Source organism: Ambystoma mexicanum, chromosome 5p (genome assembly GCF_040938575.1).
Source record: "Ambystoma mexicanum isolate Mex_15411 chromosome 5p, UKY_AmexF1_1, whole genome shotgun sequence".
NCBI lineage: Eukaryota > Metazoa > Chordata > Amphibia > Caudata > Ambystomatidae > Ambystoma > Ambystoma mexicanum.
Window position 1 is genome coordinate 204,920,832 of NC_090930.1, and position 19,575 is coordinate 204,940,406.

Here is a 19,575-nt window from a genome sequence, read left to right on the forward strand (position 1 = left end):
AAAAGGCTCATTGGGCTACCAATCCGGTTCACCCTTGGTGAAGCCAGACCTAAAGAACAGTTGCTATCAGCCTACTTTGTAAAACCAATGTATGGTGATCTAATCACCCTCTGGCACAAATGGGACTGCTTATAATGCACCCATGGGCAGGGAGGCTTATGGGCGACCAGAACCATATGCTCAAAATGAGAAAATAAGTGCCTCTGATCACAAAGAAATAGGTCAGTTATCCAAACGTAAAAATAGAGGAAAAAGCAATCAGTTAAGGGGCCTACAAAGGTGGCCCTAGAATTCCCAAAACTGAAATGATGTCTTAACAACATCTAACCTAAAGCAAGAGAGGTTTTCCAACCAAATGATATATCAAACTCTCTAAAGTGGTAGCTGTAGCAAGGCAGTCCAACCGCACTCCAGGGAGGCGGTAGGCTGGTAGTACAGTTAGCCTCAGAGAACACACTGCATGGGTATACTGAAAAATACAAGTTGTTTGGGGAAAAGTTCATCCAGATCCATCCACGAGTCAAAAGTTAATAGAAATAGAATTTTGAGAAACGTCAATGCAAATTGGTTTTATTTTTACTGTATATGTATATATTGAGGCTGCCCAGTGTGGCTCCAAGTCATTCAGAGTATCCCTCACCTTTTTTCCCCAACCCTCCCCTTTTAGGTTTTACACCAAACCGTCTAACACTATTGCCAATGAGGTGATCACTGGCGCCAGGATGTGGTTCAATGAGAATACATTATTGCATTCATGCACTCATCAGCACAATACCTGCTCCTGTAGTGGTCACTTCTGGTTTTGCTGGAGGTATGAACGGAGGCCAGTGCGGTGGATGATTTGGTATTAACTCGAACATCCGTAATCGCTGTTGCTTTAAAATTTCCTGTTAGTGAAAACAAATCCATACGTTGTTTTGGCAATGATAAATAACCATGAAAATCAAGTGTGCAATGTCTACTTAGAAACACATGCATTCTATTAAAATCCTCTATAGGAATAATAACCAGATTAAATATGATGTCAGGAGTTTAACATGTTACTTCTTTTATACATCCAATAAAAAAAAACTTGAGAAAAACGGTATTGCAAACTACAAGCAATACACAGAGGTATAACCAGAGGTTTGGGACGGGGTAGCATTAACACATTAACAGCTATATCCTTAGACCTTCCAACACTTCTGGCTTACATTCAAGAGATCGTTCCATGGGATGGTACAAGAGCAGCAGGCACTGGCTGAAAAAATCAACAACAAAAAAAAGCAGAATATGTGTTTATTGCGCATTCGGCTGCAACCAAAATACTGAATCCCTTAATGCTAAACAAGGGTTTGTGGGGGAGACCCTAGCTCCCCTTGCTCCGTATAATGGGTTTGGGTGTTGCAGGGGTGTGACTTGTCCTCCACTTCCATTACATGGATAGCGGGGACAATAAAGTAAAAAGACCCTGCATGTTGGTGGAAGGGAACTGACGTCGCAGGGAAAGAGGGGAGTTGTCGGCACACAAACGAGTATGCTGCCGAAAAGTAAGTGTGATCACTGCATGGCATGATTTTCGTAGTCGACATTTTCGTCGTCGGAATTTCGGGCTGCGCAATGAGCACATAGATCGAGAAGTCCTTCAATACGGCTTTAAAATCCAAGGTGATGACTCGAGACATTCCCAGGCTCCACCGGTCGTCTCTCCTTGAGCACCTTCCAGATTTTCTTAATTTCTCTGCTCAAAGGTGGAAGACAGGGCAAGTATGAGCTGCTGGAGGGTAGTTTGTAGACCACAAGGGACTGAGAGAGTAAGGATATATTAGTTACTATGGCAAGTAACATTTACTTTTTCTCATATTCCAGCTCCTTTTATCCTACAAGTGGGACAATTCTCAAGTGCAAACTGGTAGGACTGGAGGCAGTTTGACTGTTACATATGCTGTAAAGTCATCAATTTGAATATCATTTGAAACTAAAAGTTACACAAAAGATAAGACCTTATAAAAAGAGCATGTAATGGGTTTGACCTGCTCCTGCAATGCCAATTTAACAAAAAAAAAATGTACTTTAGCAATTTACTTTAGCAATTCCGTCTTTAGCATTTCCATCTTGGAGCTGCAGGTGAGTTCAGGCCTCCTGGCCTCATATTTTACCTCCCCACCCCCTTGCTTGATTTGGTGTCCCCCAACCCCAATCCTGCCCTGAATGCCCCACTGTGTTCCCAGTCTCATCTCCCCCCATTGCCTGCCTCCAACCCACCTCCCATCCTGCCACCCTGGCCTGATTGGTCCTGGAACATTAGTTGCCTTGTCCTAATGCCGCGGCCTTTTCTCCCTGCTCGCCATCTCCATCTTGGCGCTGCAGGTGAGTTCAGGGCTCCTGGCCTCATATTTTACACCCCCCCCTTTCTTGATTTGGTGTCCTCCGAGCCCCGATCCTGCCTTGGATGCCCCACCGTGTCCCCGGTCTCACTTCCCCATTGCCTGCCTCTAACCCGCCTCCCATCCCGCCCCCTTGCCCTGATTGCTCCTAGAACACAAGTCGTCTTAGCCTGGTACCTCGGCCTGTCCTCCCTGCTCGCCATTTCTATCTTGGCATTGCTGGTGAGTTCAGGCCTCCTGGCCTCATATTTCAGCCCCCCCTTGCTTGATTTGGTGTCTCCCCAGCCCCGATCCTGCCCTGGATGCCCCACCTTGTCCCTGGTCTCACTTCCCCATTGCCTGCCTCCAACCCGCCTCCCATCCCGCCCCACTGCCCTGACTGGCTAATCCCCTCATTTAACAGTCCCTCCAGGGCAGCCCTCTGCCCGTCGCAGCCCCTGCGGCTAAGGGCCCCAAGGCAAAGCGCGGCTCCAACAGAGGCGGCTCCAGATAGTGTCTTCAGGTGTCAGCAGGGGAAGCCAGAGGCCAACCGTCAACCAGCAGCAACAAAAAAGTAAGTGTGAAATGGGTGGGGAGTTGAGCAATCACTCTACTCCAGAAAGCCTTCCCACTCCACATTACCTCACCCAAGAACATCACTCAGATCACTCGTACTTAGAGAACTGTGGACATTAGCCTGCGTTGCATCTAGTCAGGATTTGAATATTAGCAGATACAACACTTAGATAGAACTATCAATGTTAGCAAATGCCACACTTAGATAGAACTGTGAACTTTAGCAAATGTCACACTTCGACAGAGTTGTGAATGTTAAGTAAATGCCACACTTAGATAGAGCTGTGGACATTAGCCTGCGTCACATCTAGACACGATTTTGAATATTAGCAGATGCCACACTTAGATAAAACTGTGAACTTAAGAAAATACCACACTTAGATAGAATTGTGAACTCTAGCAAATGCCACACTTAGATAGAACTGTGGACATTAGCAAATACCATACTTAGATAGAACTGTGGACATTAGCCTGTGTCACATCTAGACACGATTTTGAATATTAGCAGATGCCACACTTAGATGGAATTGTGAACTTTAGCAATTGCCACACCGGGATGGAGTTGTGAATGTTGGCAAGTGCCACACTTAGAACTGCAAACTTTAGCAAATGCCACACTTAGACAGAGTTGTGAATGTTAAGTAAATGCCACATTTAGATAGAACTGTGGACATTAGCCTGCGTCGCATCTAGACATGATTTTGAATATTAGCAGATGCCACACTTAGATGGAATTGTGAACTTTAGCAATTGCCACACTTGGATGGAGTTGTGAATGTTAGCAAGTGCCACACCTGGAGATTTGTGAATGTTAGCAAATGCCGCACTTAGATAGAATTGTGAATGTTGAGTAAATACCACACTCAGATTGAACTGTGGACATTGGCCTGCGTTGCATCTAGACAGGATTTTGAATGCTAGCAGATGAAACATTAGGATAGAAATGTGATTGTTGGAAGGTGCCAGACTTAGATAGAATTGTGAATGTTAAGCAAACATGGACTCTCAAATCTCGGTATAACCTCCCCCTTTGTTTGATGAAACGTAATGTATTACGATACCTAGGCCTCTCTCCCGCTCTGCAGGACTCTCGAATCTAGGTGTGGCCTCAGTCTCTCTATTATATGTTGTTACCCGCCTATTGTGGCACCTTGACCTTTCTCCCACTATACAGGACTCTCATATCCAAGTATAGCCTCCATCTTTGTCTGCTATATGGAGAAACGTAATGTATTATGAAACCTAGGCCTCTTCACGACTTTGCAGAACACTCAAGTCTAGGTGTGGCCTTCATCTATGTCTATTGTATGGTGAAACGTTGTGTATTGTGAGACCTAGGCCTCTCCCCCACCACACAGGATTCTCAAAATCAGTGACAGCACTGTGAATTTACTAGTCTTCTTCGCAGTCAGAAAATTGCAAGAAACTACTAGCCTCACATTGACTCACACTTAGAAAAGTGTTAGAAATTATTAGCATTGCATTGAACCAGACCTAGAAGGTGCCCATTGTGATGGTACTGTGAATTTACTAGTCTGCGTCGCTTGCCTGTGCCGTTCTCCTAGAACTGGTCTTGTTACAATTGACTCAAATCTGGAGGTGCAAGCAAGGACGATTGTGATTTATTTACAGGCTTAAGAATTGTTCTTGCAAGATTGATTTACATCTAGAAAGATACCTTAACTCACAGCTTGAAAGTATCCCCTGAGATAGCACTGTGACCCACTTGCATCATTCTAATAAAATGCAGCTATAGCCCATGACAAACCGGCCTTGCTGCCTACAGGCCCAACGCAGCCAGAACCCAGTATTGGTGTCCACCTTCCAGACTGCACACATTCAACTGATATCAACACCACCACGCCTAATGCTAGGATGCAGCTACTACCATCAGGCAATTGCATCTGCTGCACACATAACTGCTGCACTCAAGCACCCTACGCACCTTATCATCTCAACTGACCTGGACTATGGTCCCCGAGAGCGTTCAACCTACCAGCGCTTTGAGGTCATACCAATGATATATAGAGCGCTATATAAATGCCAAATAACATAACATAAAAATTCGAAAGATCAACATAACCGTGGCACATAAGGACACGGATGACTCTCTGTTAGGCAAGATTGTATGCAGTACCCTTTGGGTGCATTACAATAACCCTGACCTCCTGGCAATAGGGACCCAAACTTTGGTATAAGTCTGAACTACACAGGTTGGTAGTGCGGCAGAGTAGCCAGGCTTATCTCAAAAGGGGTCAATGTGAGCAGTAATGTTGTGACACAGAGTTTCACAATACAGTAATTCAAATAAACACTTAAAATCCAGGTTTCTTGATAAAACTATTATTAATTTGTTTCCCAGTCAGTTGTATAAGCCTTCTTCAGAAGGGAGCAATATATGTAACACTTATAATACACTTCAAAACCCACTCTTAGTTTCTCTATATCAGAGGATACCGATTGGGGATGGCACACTGACACTTCCTACACACTCGGGTGACTTAAATAGCTAGGACACTGTGGACATTGATTTATCACTGGTACATTTAGAGCAATACTGAGTTTGGTGTCAAAGATAGAAGAGAGGAATAAAACAAAGGTTAACAGATCATTCATAAATAGGTAAGTACTTTTAAAACCTTCCAATGGCAAATAGGTTTAACCCTTTCCTGGAGAAAATATAAAGCACAGAGTCAAAGGTAAGAAGAGTTGTTCAGGGAGCCAGGACAGCCAATGTTAATTGCACAATGTCTAGGGCAGCTGAAGATCTTCTTTGCAGGTAGGTAGAAAGTCTTGCACAATGGTTTTAGAAATGTTTGTAGAAAAATAGAACACTTGAAGGGCCACAAGCTGGGAGGCTTGTGAGTGGCAAAGCTATAGCAACGCTGCAAGGTAATCAAGACAGGTCTCAGCTGAGAGCAAGCAAGGCTACACAACAAGAGGTAAGTTCTCTTAGACTTTACAGTACCTCTGGTTAGAAGAAATGATTCCAGCCTGCTTTTGTTCCTGTACAGCTCTGCAGATCCTGTTTCAGAGCCTCAGTCGTGGGGACAAGAGGGAGGACATCTGGGGACTCCTGCTCTGCAATGGGAAGGTCAGCGGCAGCAATGGGCAAACTTCAATTCAGCGGTTTTTCTGTGTTTCAGCTCCTTGCGTCTGACAGCAAATAGCAACACTGCGGTTCTCGGATACCACTCTGGACTTTCCTCGCATCTGGGGTCCAGCACACTGGTGAGATGGCTCAGGCTTGGTCAGTCCTGCTTCAGGGAAGTCCAGAGGATCTTCCTGGCGCTCGGGTCCGACATAAAAGCAACGCACACAATCTGGTGTTCCTCTCCCTGGCACTTCGGTTCCAGCAGCAGCAGAAGTACAGCCAGCTCCGAGAGGATGTCCAGACGGGCTTACTTTGGAGTTGATTGCTGGTCCCAACAACTCAAGGGGAGACGTCGTCCTTGCAGGGCTTTTCTAGTCGAGGCGAATTCGGAGCTTTAGCACAGCAGCAGGGCTTTACCGGGCAAACCAACAGTCCAGGAGTTGCAGCAGGCGTCTCTTCCAAGTTCTTCTTCGGATTCCTTCGTCCAGTGGTTGGCTCTGCCTACCAAGCCAAAAAGCCTTGCCTTTTATGCAGGTTTTTCCTATTCATTCCAGCCCAGCTGTCAATCACACAGCATGGTGGCTGTCCTTACCGGCCAGTCACCTTTGGGTGCATTCCTGTAACCAAGGGGATTAAGCACATGGAGTTTCGGGCACCTCCCTCACTTCCTGCCCGTGCCAGACATACTGGAGCCAGAGGCAGGCTTCACTTGTGAATCCCGCCAAAGACAAAACAAACAAAGGGACCAAACCTGGTTTAGCGAGCAAAGTATATCTCAAGAATGACCTTTCCAACAAGAAATGGCAAACAAAGAAGACCAGCCCGCAGTAAAAACACACAATGGTAGTAAAAAGTAAACCACTGCCACCAGCCATTAACTGTAGAAAGGGTAACATAAAAATGTTACATGAGAAAATAGACAAAGGGGATAATAAGTAACGCCTCCAGCACCCTATTGTAAGATAGTGTGTGCTGGGTCTAGAAAGTTACAAAATGTAAGTAAAGTCAATTTCAACAATCTAACAGACTTCCCTGTGCCACTGCACTGAAGGTGTTGTGTGTCACAATGTAAAGATGATGGCTATGGAGTTTGTCAGACTCCAAAGTTAAAAGAAACACAGAGTCCAAATCGCATTAAAAATACATGAGAGAGTGAAAAAAGGGCTCACTCTCCTCAGGTTAGAAATTAAAAGTCCTGAAGTCCAGCAAAAAGAGCTGGGGGTCTCCAAGGTAGAAGGGAATTGGCACATTTCTAAGAATTCTCCCTAACACTCTCCACTAACCCTACTAAAAACTCTCCACATCCTGCATGCTCACCCCAAAACACAGAACAAAACACACTCGTATCTTTACCACAGTAAAAACCTAACCACCACCACAAACTGAACACACTCTGCAACACCCAACAGGAAACTAAACCAATTACACAAACATTAAACCATACACACTCGTACACCAAACACCACATGATGTCTACGTACTAAAAACAAATCAGCACACAGTGACAGTGTTTTCCGAACTGAAGCTACCACAAGCATATCAAAGCTCCCTTTTATTATTATGATTATTATTATGGTATTTATTGAGCAATATTGCGCTTTTCCCTCTCAATACCACTAAGTCCTTACAGCCTTCCTTCCTTTTCAGGTAGGCCAGAGTGCCTGCAGACCATGAAAATGGCAGCCGAACGCAGTATAAATCACAATAATGTAAGATGTGTTAAGATGGATTTTCAGATTCAACTCTGTGGGCAGATTGCCGGAGGCCACCCTATTCTTGGTGAACAGACAGACACTAATGTTCAGCCAAACTCTATTCGGTTAGTGTAACCGAGCAGCAAGGCAGCAAGGCTTAGACTGATGTGTGAGAATGATGAAGAGCCCAGTTAAATACCCACAAAGCACTCTTAAAGGGGAGGTTAACTCAAAAAAGTTATTCTTTTAAAAGATGGGCCATAATAAAAAGTATACATACAAAATATGTTTACAAAAAGTACATATGTTGCATTTTCAGCAAATGAGTCTGAAAGTCATACATTTCAAGCACTAGGAGGCATCCATATAGTGAAATGATTGAGCCTCCTGTGTTAACCCTGCTCTCGCAGCAATAATCAAGCAAAGCCCCCCACTGGTAGCTTTTGCTTATTGCTGCCGGAGAGCAGAGAAAGCTGGCAGGCTTTCTGCCGTGCCGGAGGAGACCTGTAAACTTAAAAAGAAAGTACCGATTATTATGAACACTACACTGACCCGCTGATTGTGGCAGATTATTAAGAATTGTAGTTACTTTCTTTTTATGTTTGCAGGGCCCGCAGTAGGTGGCTTTTGCTCAATTATTGCAGCAGGAGCAGAGCTAACATAAGCACAGGAGGCTCATTCATTTCACAAAAAGGATGCCTTCTAGTGATGACTTTGAGGCTCATTTGCCGAAAATTTTACATTGGAACGTTTTGTAAAACTATTTTTCATGTATATTTTTTATTATGGCCCATCTTTTAAAAGAATAACATTTTTGAGTGAACGCCCCCTTTAATAATACAAGTTAGCCAGAATGTATACAATTACAATTATTTATTTAGGCCTTGGACAACTCTTAGTAATTAAAAAACACAGGTAAGCATTACACTAAACATAAACTATTATCTACACATTCTCTTTTGGGGTGCTCTGGCTACAGCATACCAACACTTTACTTTTAATTATAGTTAAATCAGTAATAGAATACTTTAGTGTTGCAAAGCAAGTGAAGAAAAGTCAAGGTAAGTAATTACCCAATTTGAGAAATAGTATGTAGAAAGAAAAGAGTACACAACCTTATAATTATATGGCTCTACACTTTAAAAGTCCTTCCCTTGCTAGACCTGGTGGGGCCTAGTTCTCTTACATTTACAAGCCACAATAAATCCTGTTGCAGGAGGAACACGTGTGGGTACAGCAAACTAGCAGTTTGTATGTTTTTTTAAAGCTGAAGAACAGTAAAGCAAATTTTGGGAGACTCTCCCAATCCAACCACCGTAGGAGAAACCCTGAGGAGGATCCTTGACCAGAACTCCACCTACTAGTCTCAGGTAAGGGAGAAATATGGAGGATGACGGGCAGAACAGGCATGTTTACTCAACCCCTGTACTCTGATTCACTCAGAGGCCACTTTAGAAGCTCCTGAAATCGCTGGGCCCAGGGCACTGTATATTGGTTCTGTTGAAAGGGGTTTAGCGGTTGCTGGTGTCAGTTCTGACATCACGATTTAGGACTGTCTAGTCAGTGGTTCCGCACACTGGCGAGATGGTTCCTCGCACTGGACAGCAGAATGACCCAGGCATGATAAAGAAAGGACCACTACATTGCAGACATCCTCAGAGGACCCCAAGGACACAATGCAGGGGAGATCAGAAATGGCCACTTTAAAGAAATGGCGGATGTCTACCCTCGTGGCAGAAACAACAAAGTTTATACTGCGAAGGCCCTCTTTGTGTTAGAGAGCTGCAACTGCAGGAGAAGCCTATTCTTTCCCAAGTCGAGGGTCTGTGGATTCTGAAGTCTAAACTGGGGATGGTACTGATGCAATGAGGTAGCCCACAGGCCTCAGAAGGCTTCTAAGGGTAGAATCCTTATGCAAGGGTTGAGACTGGTTGTTCCCACCGGTCCAGCAGTCAAAGCACTGATGAAGGCCTTCTGGAGATCAGCAAAGGAGCAGGGCTTCCTGGGGCCTGGTTAATGACAATATGGGATGGCTGCACCGATGAGTTCCCGGTCTTCAGTGAGATGTTTCTCTTCGTAGGGGCCTTTGCTTCAAAGGAGATCTCAGGAATGGGGAGAGGGTGGGAGAAGAGGAAAATCGAGAGAGAGGGAAAGAGGGGGGAGATCAATGTGAGATTGGTACACAGGAGACTGGTCCATCGGTAGACATACATGGAAGAATCTTTGGAGCAGAGGAGGAATTGGCAATGCTATGGGATAGGGTAGGGAGATGTGAATGCTAGTAATCAAACTGTAGGCATGCAGTTGAGTGGCAAATTGAGACTTGTATACTAGCAGTAAAACCAGGAGCCCATTGAGGAGATCATGAGTTCCTTGGTTGTTTAGGGCAGATAAAAGGGGTGGGCGGGAAAACAAAAGCATGGCCCTTCATCAGGTCAGCTGGCCGTCACATCAGTGCTAGTTGCGAGTTAGCGGCACTGAGGACAATAGACGGAGTCAGAAAGGCCAGTAGGAGTGATACACCACAAAATCCCTACAGTACGGGGGCAGAGCAAAGCTATGGGGTAAGGAAAGGTACGTACATGCTAGGAATGAAAACCTATTCATGCTGCTGAGGAGAGGGTGGATGGGTTAGGGGAAACTGTTAGTCAGAAGCCTACAAGGATGTGATGCAAAGGAATGGCTTTTCAGAGTAGCTTAGGTGATAGACCTCTTAGAAGGGATAGTGTTTAGTGTCCAACTAGGTCCAATGCTACGTGTAATTCATTTGTTGAAGGGAGAAATTAGAGCTGCTGCTGCATCAAGTAAGTTCTGTTTCTCCCCTGAGGGGTCAAGTATATGCTTTTACTGGATACTGCTGGCTCAGTGTTGGGAAGAAGGGCGAGCAGGGACTAAAAGAACTTGAATCACCATGAAGGTAATCACTTCTTTGTCGTCCGTGTTCCCAATTGGTTGGGATCACCCTAAAAAGCCTTAATCATAGTAAGGGTGGAGGAGACAGCATATGCAAGATTCAAGCACATAACTAAGCACCACTTGGTCAAAAGTAGTATCCTTACTTGAAGAGGCATCTAGAGCGTAATGCTTGCAGTGTGCAAGAGGTGTAACCCAAGTATCAGCTCTACAGATTTCCGTCATATAGACGTGCCTAATAAAGGCCTCTGATCCTGCCTTGCCTCTTAGGGAATAAGCCTGAAGTTTCTGCTGAGCCAAAAGCCCCCTCACGTCATAAGCCTTTGAAATACACGAGAAATCCACCAAGCAAGAAGCCATAGACAACGTGAAAATACAATTATTGGTTTGTACATTAATGCTGCAGAGCCAAATTTAGATCCCAGTGAGGTGGAGGATCGCAAGTAAGTGGATGAAACTGAAGAAGGCATTTGAACTGTCTTCGAATTGCCTCGTTTGATAACAAAAAATAATTTTCTCCTCTATTCAAATGGGCACCTATTGCTGACAAATAATGTTTACAAGTGTCTACTTTCACTCCTGATGATGTCAAGAATGACAAAGTACATCACATTGTCGACAGATGCTTTGAATGGGTTTAAACCGCAACCATTTGCTTCGATATTGCTTCCTTGTGGATGCCATCCTAGAAGTTGTCATGATTTTTAGATTCTCTTCAGATAAATGTAAATGAGCAAAGGTCAGTTCTTCAGCAACCAAGCCTTAAAGTTCACCACAAAGCTGAACAATAAGGCTTTGTCGCAGATGAGGGTGAGTTACCACTACCTGTAGTACACGTTTTAAACAACCAGAAATGTTTATGGTAAGGTTGTCTCACTGAAATAGAACTTCAGAATGTAGCTGCTGTCACACTTGCCTTGCATTTTTGTAAAACCTCGTCAGTTGATCGATCAAACACATTTTTACCATCAAAGGGTAAGTCTAACACCTTCTCTTGAATGTCCGGGTGTAAAGAAGTAGCGGACAAATATGCATGCTGACTGCCCCAGTCATAGTCCTTGCTGTGGTATCAGTTAAGTCTTTTATGACTTGTAGCTGTTGCATAGCGGCCTCTCTCCCATATGAGACCCAGAAGGTGAACTCGTCCTTCACTTCTGTTGGGAGAAATTCCATAAAGTGATGTAAACTTTCCCGATTTGGAATATGACAACCCGATGAAGATTGTGGCCTCATTAATCTGTCTCAATTGTATTGAAGCATTAGCATAGGACTTTTTTTCCCTGTGTCTCCCAGGCTTCAGCGTTCTTGTCTTACACTGCTGAAGGTGATGGTGTTGGCCCTTTGCCTTTTGATCCTAAGGCTGCAGACACCACTGGAGACTGAGTCGGTAAGTTGCCAATTAGTACAAATGGTTCTTCCTTGGGAAACGTATATTTGGCATCCAGTCCTTTAGAAACAGGTGAGTCTGAGTGGGGTTTATCCCAATGAGTAACTGCTTGTCCCATCACTGATGTTTGCTTTAGTAACATCCGGCTGGTATACCGTATCTGAGGAGTTATAAATGTTAACTACCTAAGGCCTTGGTACCGGACTGTTTGAATCCACCAATTGTTGTTTAGATGGATTTGCTTCAGCCAAAATGTCCTGAGTTTCTGGAGAAAAATGGTACAAAATCCCTGGGGCTCTTGCACTTCACTGGAGTACCAAACAGTTCCTCCGACGGTCCTGTAAAGAATTTTGATGGATCAAATTCCTCAGAATCAGAAATGAGATCTATGGGTTCATCGTGAACCCTCGGTAACGATGCATTTCTCCTTTAAACATTTATTATTCTCATGTCTTTTTGGAGAAGTAGGTACTGAGCCCAGTGCCGACCGAGAGGGCTCTTTGTGCTTCCTGTAAGAGTTTTTTTTGGCTTCTCTTCGGTACCAACAATTTTGAAGAGTTGTCTGCAGTATCCAATTTAGGTACTGATGCAGTTACAGGGGAGTCAGTTAGCACTGATTCGACCCTGGATGATCGTGCAGCTTTAATGCTAATCTTGCCTCTTCGGTCCTTATCCAAGGCAGATGAGCTCTTGCCCGGTACCATAGTGATTTTGTCAGGAATTGGCAAATCCGCTGGAACCGGGTGCATCCTTTCGGAAACCTTTCCCACCTGGAGGTACTCGCGTTTTCCTACCATGAGGTACTAAAGGTCTCCCACCCAGGGGTACTCGCAGAGGTTTATCCCTAAGTGGTCCTGTGAAGACCCCAGACCTGGAGTTGCGGTCTTTACCTGGTTACCAACGCCTGGTGCCGAAACACGTTTCCCACCTGCAGGTACAGTCTCACTCTTACCAATGGCAGCCTCCTTCGAGATTCTTCCGAAGTCCTTGGTCGCCTTTGGTACTGGTCCCAGCTCTGACATGGAAAGAAGATGACTTTGCAGAGACATTGAGTAAATTCCACAGCAAAATACGCATGAACACTGGGTGACGGACCGCCAGGAATCGGATGCAGGCATGATGAGGATCGGGCACAGAGAAAAGCTTCCTACAACGGATGCATTGCTTGAATGCTTATGGTATACGCATGCATCAGAGGGAGGCACCATGCTGAAGAAAAATCATAAAAACACACCAATAGAGATAAAAAAGGGAGTGGACAGCAGAAAAGTAACGCCCCTAAAATTGGGTGTCAAGGAGCACAGTGATTCCGACCCACCTAGTAGGTGGAAAAAACAGGAACTGGGCATGTCGGTTGGTAACATGAGGGCGAAGGGTAGGACTGGTACGCGGAAGGATAAATGTGCATAAAAGAGCCCCATAGCTTTGATTAAGCCCTTAAAGGGACAGCTACCTTTAGAAGCCAACGTGTTTCCAACCCGCCTGCGGGAAGAAGGGAGAGCAGGACAATGTGGAAATACAATTATTTATTAGGACTTTAAGATACACTCAAAGCAATTGAAAATTGTAGTTAAGTATTGTCGCACAACTATTATCAAAACACATAAACATCCACCTTTGGGGGTTCTACTAACAGAACTCCAACACTTTACTTTTAGGAACTGTGTAGTACATTCTGTGAGAAATAGAAAACAGTACATTTCAGTACCAGTAACACGGGTAAGTAATTTAGAAAAAACACTTGCAGATGAACCAAAGACAAGGTCCTAAGCACCTAGGCAGGCATAGACGCAAATGTCCCCAGTTCAACAAAACACTGTTCAGATGGGTTTAGTATTGGATCATGACAATTACTATCCCGAAGTCCACAGGCTGTAGGTAAGTGTTACAAAGTTCAGAACAATTTAGAAAGATTTCTCTCCCAATCCTGCCACTCAAGGGAAGGCCCAAGGGGGGATCCTTGATCAGACCACCACTGATGTTAGTAAGACTAAGGAGAGATAGGGGGAGGACTTTATGCCCAGGCAACGTTAAGCCTGTTGGCTATGGGGGCGGAGAGGAGGAAAAAAATAGTTAGTATACCTTATCCCCAGCCCTTAATCCAATTTGTTCAGGAAGCACTACAGGGTTTTGTAGATCCAGTGGGCCCCATTACCTCTGCGATATGCATGGTCGTGAGAGGTCAATGGGCCGCTGGTGCAGAGGTCCCCTTCGACATTGGGACTGGGTCCTGCTAGTATGCGGTTTAGGCTCAACTGGTACCCATATGAAGACTGGACAGCTGGAAACCGTAGGCACGCAGGGATGTGGACCTCCACAGGATAGGCGACCTCACAAGATTTACAGGACACAAAGAAGATGGGATTCGGTGGGAGTCCTCAGGATTAGGCAGCAAAAGACAATTTTCATAGGAAGAAAAATGGAGCAGGCACTACATAGCTTTGCTTAAGTGCAGGAGGCTGAAAACTGTACAAGTTGAAGATCCTCCAAGTTCCAAGGATGCATTTGAAAGAGCAAAGGCTGCAGCGAGGAAGCCCAGCAGAGTGTTGGTCAGTCTGCCAGGTGGTCCTGGGACACTCCCGAAGGATCCGCAGGCACAGATCCTCAACGGCCAAGAGAGGTTGTTCCCACAAGTCCAGGGGTCAAAGCACAGAAAAAGGCCTTCTTGTGATCGGGACAGAGGAGCAGGACCTCACCAGGACTGGGCTTCAGTCAATGGGCCTCATTACGAGGTTGGAGGTAGCCTTGAGGGTAAAACCGACAAGGCTACCTCCAAACAGACAAGAAAGTCTGGCACCCGCGAATGGGCAATTACCGGGATATTTTGGGCCCGCCGGACCCGGTAATTGTACTTTTGCAGGTGTCGGAGCCGGTAGATCCCCATTCCCACTGAGCCCCATAGAGCTCAATGGGAATGGGGATGCCTGTGGCACTGTCATGGTTCATTACCCTGCTGGTGCTACAGGCTTGCTGTGCTCACGGGAGCCTTTCATTCTCACACCTGGCGGAATGAAAGGCACCCGCGAGCACAACTCAGAGTTTTCCGGTCCGGATACAACGGTACCGGTAAGCTTGTAATGAGGCCCAGTGTATTCAATGTATGTCAGCTGCAACCGCCGTCCATGGGTCCCCAGTGGGCTGCATTTCTTTGTAGGGGTCTTGGCAACAATGATGATCTGAAGAATAGCTACAGGAGTCTTCCTTTTATCCAGGTTTTGGGCTGGAGTTGCCACCAGGTCCACCAAATTTAAGGATCTGCACCATTCAAACTTGCAGGGGCTGTCCAATCATGGATAGCAACTGATCAGACATTCTGCCCAACAACAGACAGTCTGTGGCTCAGATGTGGACTGGAACTAGACAGTGCCAACACCCACATCCGGCCGCACACACACACACATAGCCACTTTGCCTGGGAAACTGTTGCTTTGCCCAGGAACGGGCTCTCCATAGTGGGAATTCTGTAGCTAAGAAGGCAGAAAGAAGGTCAAAGGACAAAATGGCCAAAAGACAGGCGGAAATGTTCTGGCACCACCGTTTTAGAGTATATGGCACTATTTGTGTGAAATGATACAGTAAAATACAACAGTGCCCGAGTAAAAGGTCATAAACACAGTAGAAAAATATACACTGCCACCAGACCATCCTGGTCACATTGTAATTGTAACCACAAAGTTACAAAAGCAAAAGTTGTAAGGATACAAAGTATCCTAAGCACACTTCACTTTAAGGTGATGTGTGCAGTTTTAAAAAGGCAACAAATCCATATCGGCAGACAGTCTCCCAATACTGATAGTTAGAGAAACTGATCATTTCCCAATAAAAGTGAGCAAAAAGCAAGGGAAGTAAAGCTGAGGGCTTTACTTACCTCCAAAAGGTCAGGACAACAAATAAACAATAGCAAAAAGAAAGGGCGTTCCATAGTGGGCTATGGCAGGAAAGCAGGAAAAAACACTGTGGACGTGGACACACACACGGCCTGTGTCTCTCTCTCTCTCTCTACCCCACCCCCTATTTTCTCATTCAATGAACATGTTCTGAGCCATCCTTTCCCCTCCATGTAAAATTGGCCTGTATAGAGTCTATGCCAGTCTTGGAACTGCATGAATAGTTTTTAGTCTGTGTGCAAGACAAACACCTGATTTTAAAACTATCCAAATCAGTGATGACTAGGGCGATTTGATTGGCAAAATAATCTAGGGTACGGATGCCCAATATAATTAGTGTACTCGATTTGGGGAAAATTGAAATTAATGTAAGTGCTCTGGGTGAATCCCTGGCTAGGGGATAACTAAACATTTAAAAAGTAGCTCAACAAACAATGAAGAGAAACCCGAGGCACACAAAAGGAGAAACTGCCAACACAATTATTTCTAATATATGTTCAAGCTTTATATTATTTTTGTGTAAAGAAACAATTTTAGTCTAAAAGAAGATTTTTTATTATTATAACAAAGATAATTCTATAGTGCTAAAAAATTGCATATTAACAAAATGGCTTCAAAAACAAAGTTCATCACAATATGATAAAAACACTTAACTAATTGCATATACAATTGACATTGCAACCATTGAAACATATTAGGGAGTTTTACTAAAGTCCACCTATGGTAGTACTAGAGAAGATTCACTCTTAGATGTACAGGGTTCCAATTCTTAGATTTGGCCTGAACTACTGCAGCCAGGCTTAGTCTAGGAGGGACAAGGGCTGGAGGTAAGTACAACAAACTCAGGGCACACCTATAGTCAAGAATACAATTACACCCTGTAGTATTATAAAAATATGTTACTTATTACAAATACTAAGGCAACTAACACAATATTATAATCACAAGTAAGTAAACATACTCACATTTATACAGTAAGACATTTAAGCATTACTCAAGGCAATAGTAAACTTTAAGTAAGCATTGGTAAGTAGTCAGAGTAGAAAATCAATTCTTATAACCAACATTAAAATTAAACATAGATGCTGGATAAGTACCTTGAGGAATACTATAAAAGTCCAGCCCTATCTGGGAACGAGAGTCCCAATGTCAGTGGGGTCACTTTGTCAAAAGGGCCCCTAGGCGGAAGAATGAAGGAAGGCATGAAGGAAGGCATACGCTGCCAAAGTAGTCAAAATTAGCAGGTTTCTTCAGAGTTGCAGGTGAGTAAAATGTTTAGCTTAAAGGTGGTTCGGGGAGGGCAGGTAGACCTTCTGAAGGATTGTAGACCATAGGACCAGTGTCTTCCGCTCTGTCACTCAGAAGAGGAGGTTGGAGCAGCACTCAGCAGGCACTGGCAGTTGCTGCAGACGTCCTTCTTCCTCGGATTCTTCGTTCCAGGGCTGAATCTCTCTTGAGGAAAGGACAGCCAGCCTCACAATTACGACTGGATCCAGGTAGCCACACTGCAGGACAAAGACCAGGGGACCTTCAGTCTCCTCCCCCACTTCCTTCCTTTCAGGCCCTCAGAGAGCCTTGGAGACAAAAGAACTATCAAGACCTCCCCCACCAAGCTAGCTAGAAGAAGGCTCAAGAAAGGACAAGCCATCAAGATGTGGCGAAAAAAGAAGACGGGCACCAATTTAGTACAATGGTGGCCCACGTGTCCCTTATTATAATAATAATAAATACATAATTATTTATTACACATCTGCAACAGCAGCCTGCGTGTATGTTTCACTAAAAGTCAGTAGAAAACATCCACTGCCACCAGCCACTCGGATGAACTTGTCTCTGTAACTAGAAAGTTACAGGAGAAGTTGAAAAAGAGATGCATTATATACCATGAGCAATCCAAATAAGGTGGGGGCCTGGGGGTGCCGATGCCACAAAATAAAGGTTAGGTAGCATAAAAGTGTGCACCTATCCTTGGAACCAGTAATCACAAGGAAAATTTAAAGGGCAGCTCAGAGAGCTCCTAGCAACACTGCACAGAAAGTGCTTTGTGCTGCAATAATAAATTGCAGAGGCCTTAAAAAGGTGGAGGAAAGCATGACTCTGCTGGGGAGAATATTGCACAAAAATGAAATTCTACCTAACACAAAGTGACCATTTGAGGGACAGTCCACAATATAAGATAGGATGACAGCTTCCTCACTATTAGTTATTCACACCACTCGATGTTATCACTTTGCTATGCATTTCAGAACAATATCCATCTTCGGGCACCTGTAGACTGCCTCTCTACGATAATAAATATAAAATCTATTAACGGATGTGCCAATCAACTGAAAAATGTGATCCATAAAAGATTACACCCTACTAACCTGGTACTTCAAGGTATAGAATATAGCACAACTCAGCTGTTGAAATCAATCTGAAAAATAAAAGCTCAATACAGATATAATGTACCGGTAAGTTTAAATATTTCTGCATGCTTTCTTGAAGAAGTTCCTATGAATACATTGAAAACTCACCCAAAACTACTTAAAGATTCCACAATGGGAATTAAAGAGCCTCCTCCAATTTAAGACCACAACTAGGTGAATATATATAAAAGAATGATACTCCCATAAATATCTCTGATACAAGTATCAAATGGTCAATGCCCAACTGCGTTCAGGAAGATTTTACCTTTACCGATGGGTAATTCAACCGATCAACGGGGCAGGAACAGCTGGAGAGAAAACAGCCTCTTGCCACTCGCTCGACTAAAGGGGACTAAGAAGGGATGTTATATATGAATGCATGTAAATAAACTCAAAAGCATTAGACGCAGCATGAGGAGCAACAACTGTGTACCATATAGGATGCATTCTTGAAGTAATGGTCGCAAATTCTTAACCCATCCTCTAAAAGCACGAAATATTAAACCATTTCTCATGATTCTACAGTTGGAAAAATATCAGTCATAATTTGTCCAAAGATGTTGGCGAAATTCAGGAGTACATAAATATCCCCCCTGGCTCACATTGTCTGGATCAACAGGACGGAATGAATTGACTAGTATCCCCTAATACAATATTTAACAAAGGAAGCTATGTATATACATATATGAATTAGAGCGATGCAAAGGGACTTAACCCAATTACAGATACACTGATCTCTCAAATGATTTACAAACTCTAAATCCAATGCATTATAGCAATATAAAATGTTGAACATACCCCATCAAAATTGGAACATCTGTTCAGCCTCTCATCCGAGTTACAATCTGTTGGTAATATATCGGGAAATTATACAACTGACAGACAAATCATAATCTCCCCAACAAGGGGGAATACATCCTCTCTCAGTAGAGTCACAATCTGCTGGTGGAAAAGTGGGCGATCCCCTAAAAAAGAATTCACAGATAGCATGAAAGGTTACATTCTAAATTCATACCCCCTCAGAGCTAATGTGTCAAGCATTTCAATCCAATACATTTCTTTCTGTGATAGTAACGTATTTATGACACACCCTCTCCCTGGGGGTATCATTTTTTCCAATATAATGAATTTGATTTGGGCAATTGTATGGTGTGCTTCTGCAAAATGTTGTGCAACAAGTGGTTTTACAGATACAGGTCTTATATTCCATTTGTGCTAAGGAAAGGTTACAATCAGATGGACAAAGCACAAACTGAATGTAAGAACCTTAT

The 19,575-nt window shown here is 43.9% G+C and overlaps 1 protein-coding gene across 1 annotated transcript in view; it reads right to left on the reverse strand.

The window, feature by feature from the left end:
- ATG4A (autophagy related 4A cysteine peptidase) overlaps positions 1-19,575 on the reverse strand; it is a 551,858-nt gene that overhangs the window by 26,270 nt on the left and 506,013 nt on the right. Inside the window, exon 12 of the mRNA XM_069612630.1 lies at positions 776-887. Within this exon, the coding sequence (XP_069468731.1) occupies positions 776-887 (112 nt within the window). The remainder of the gene's footprint in view (positions 1-775; positions 888-19,575) is intronic.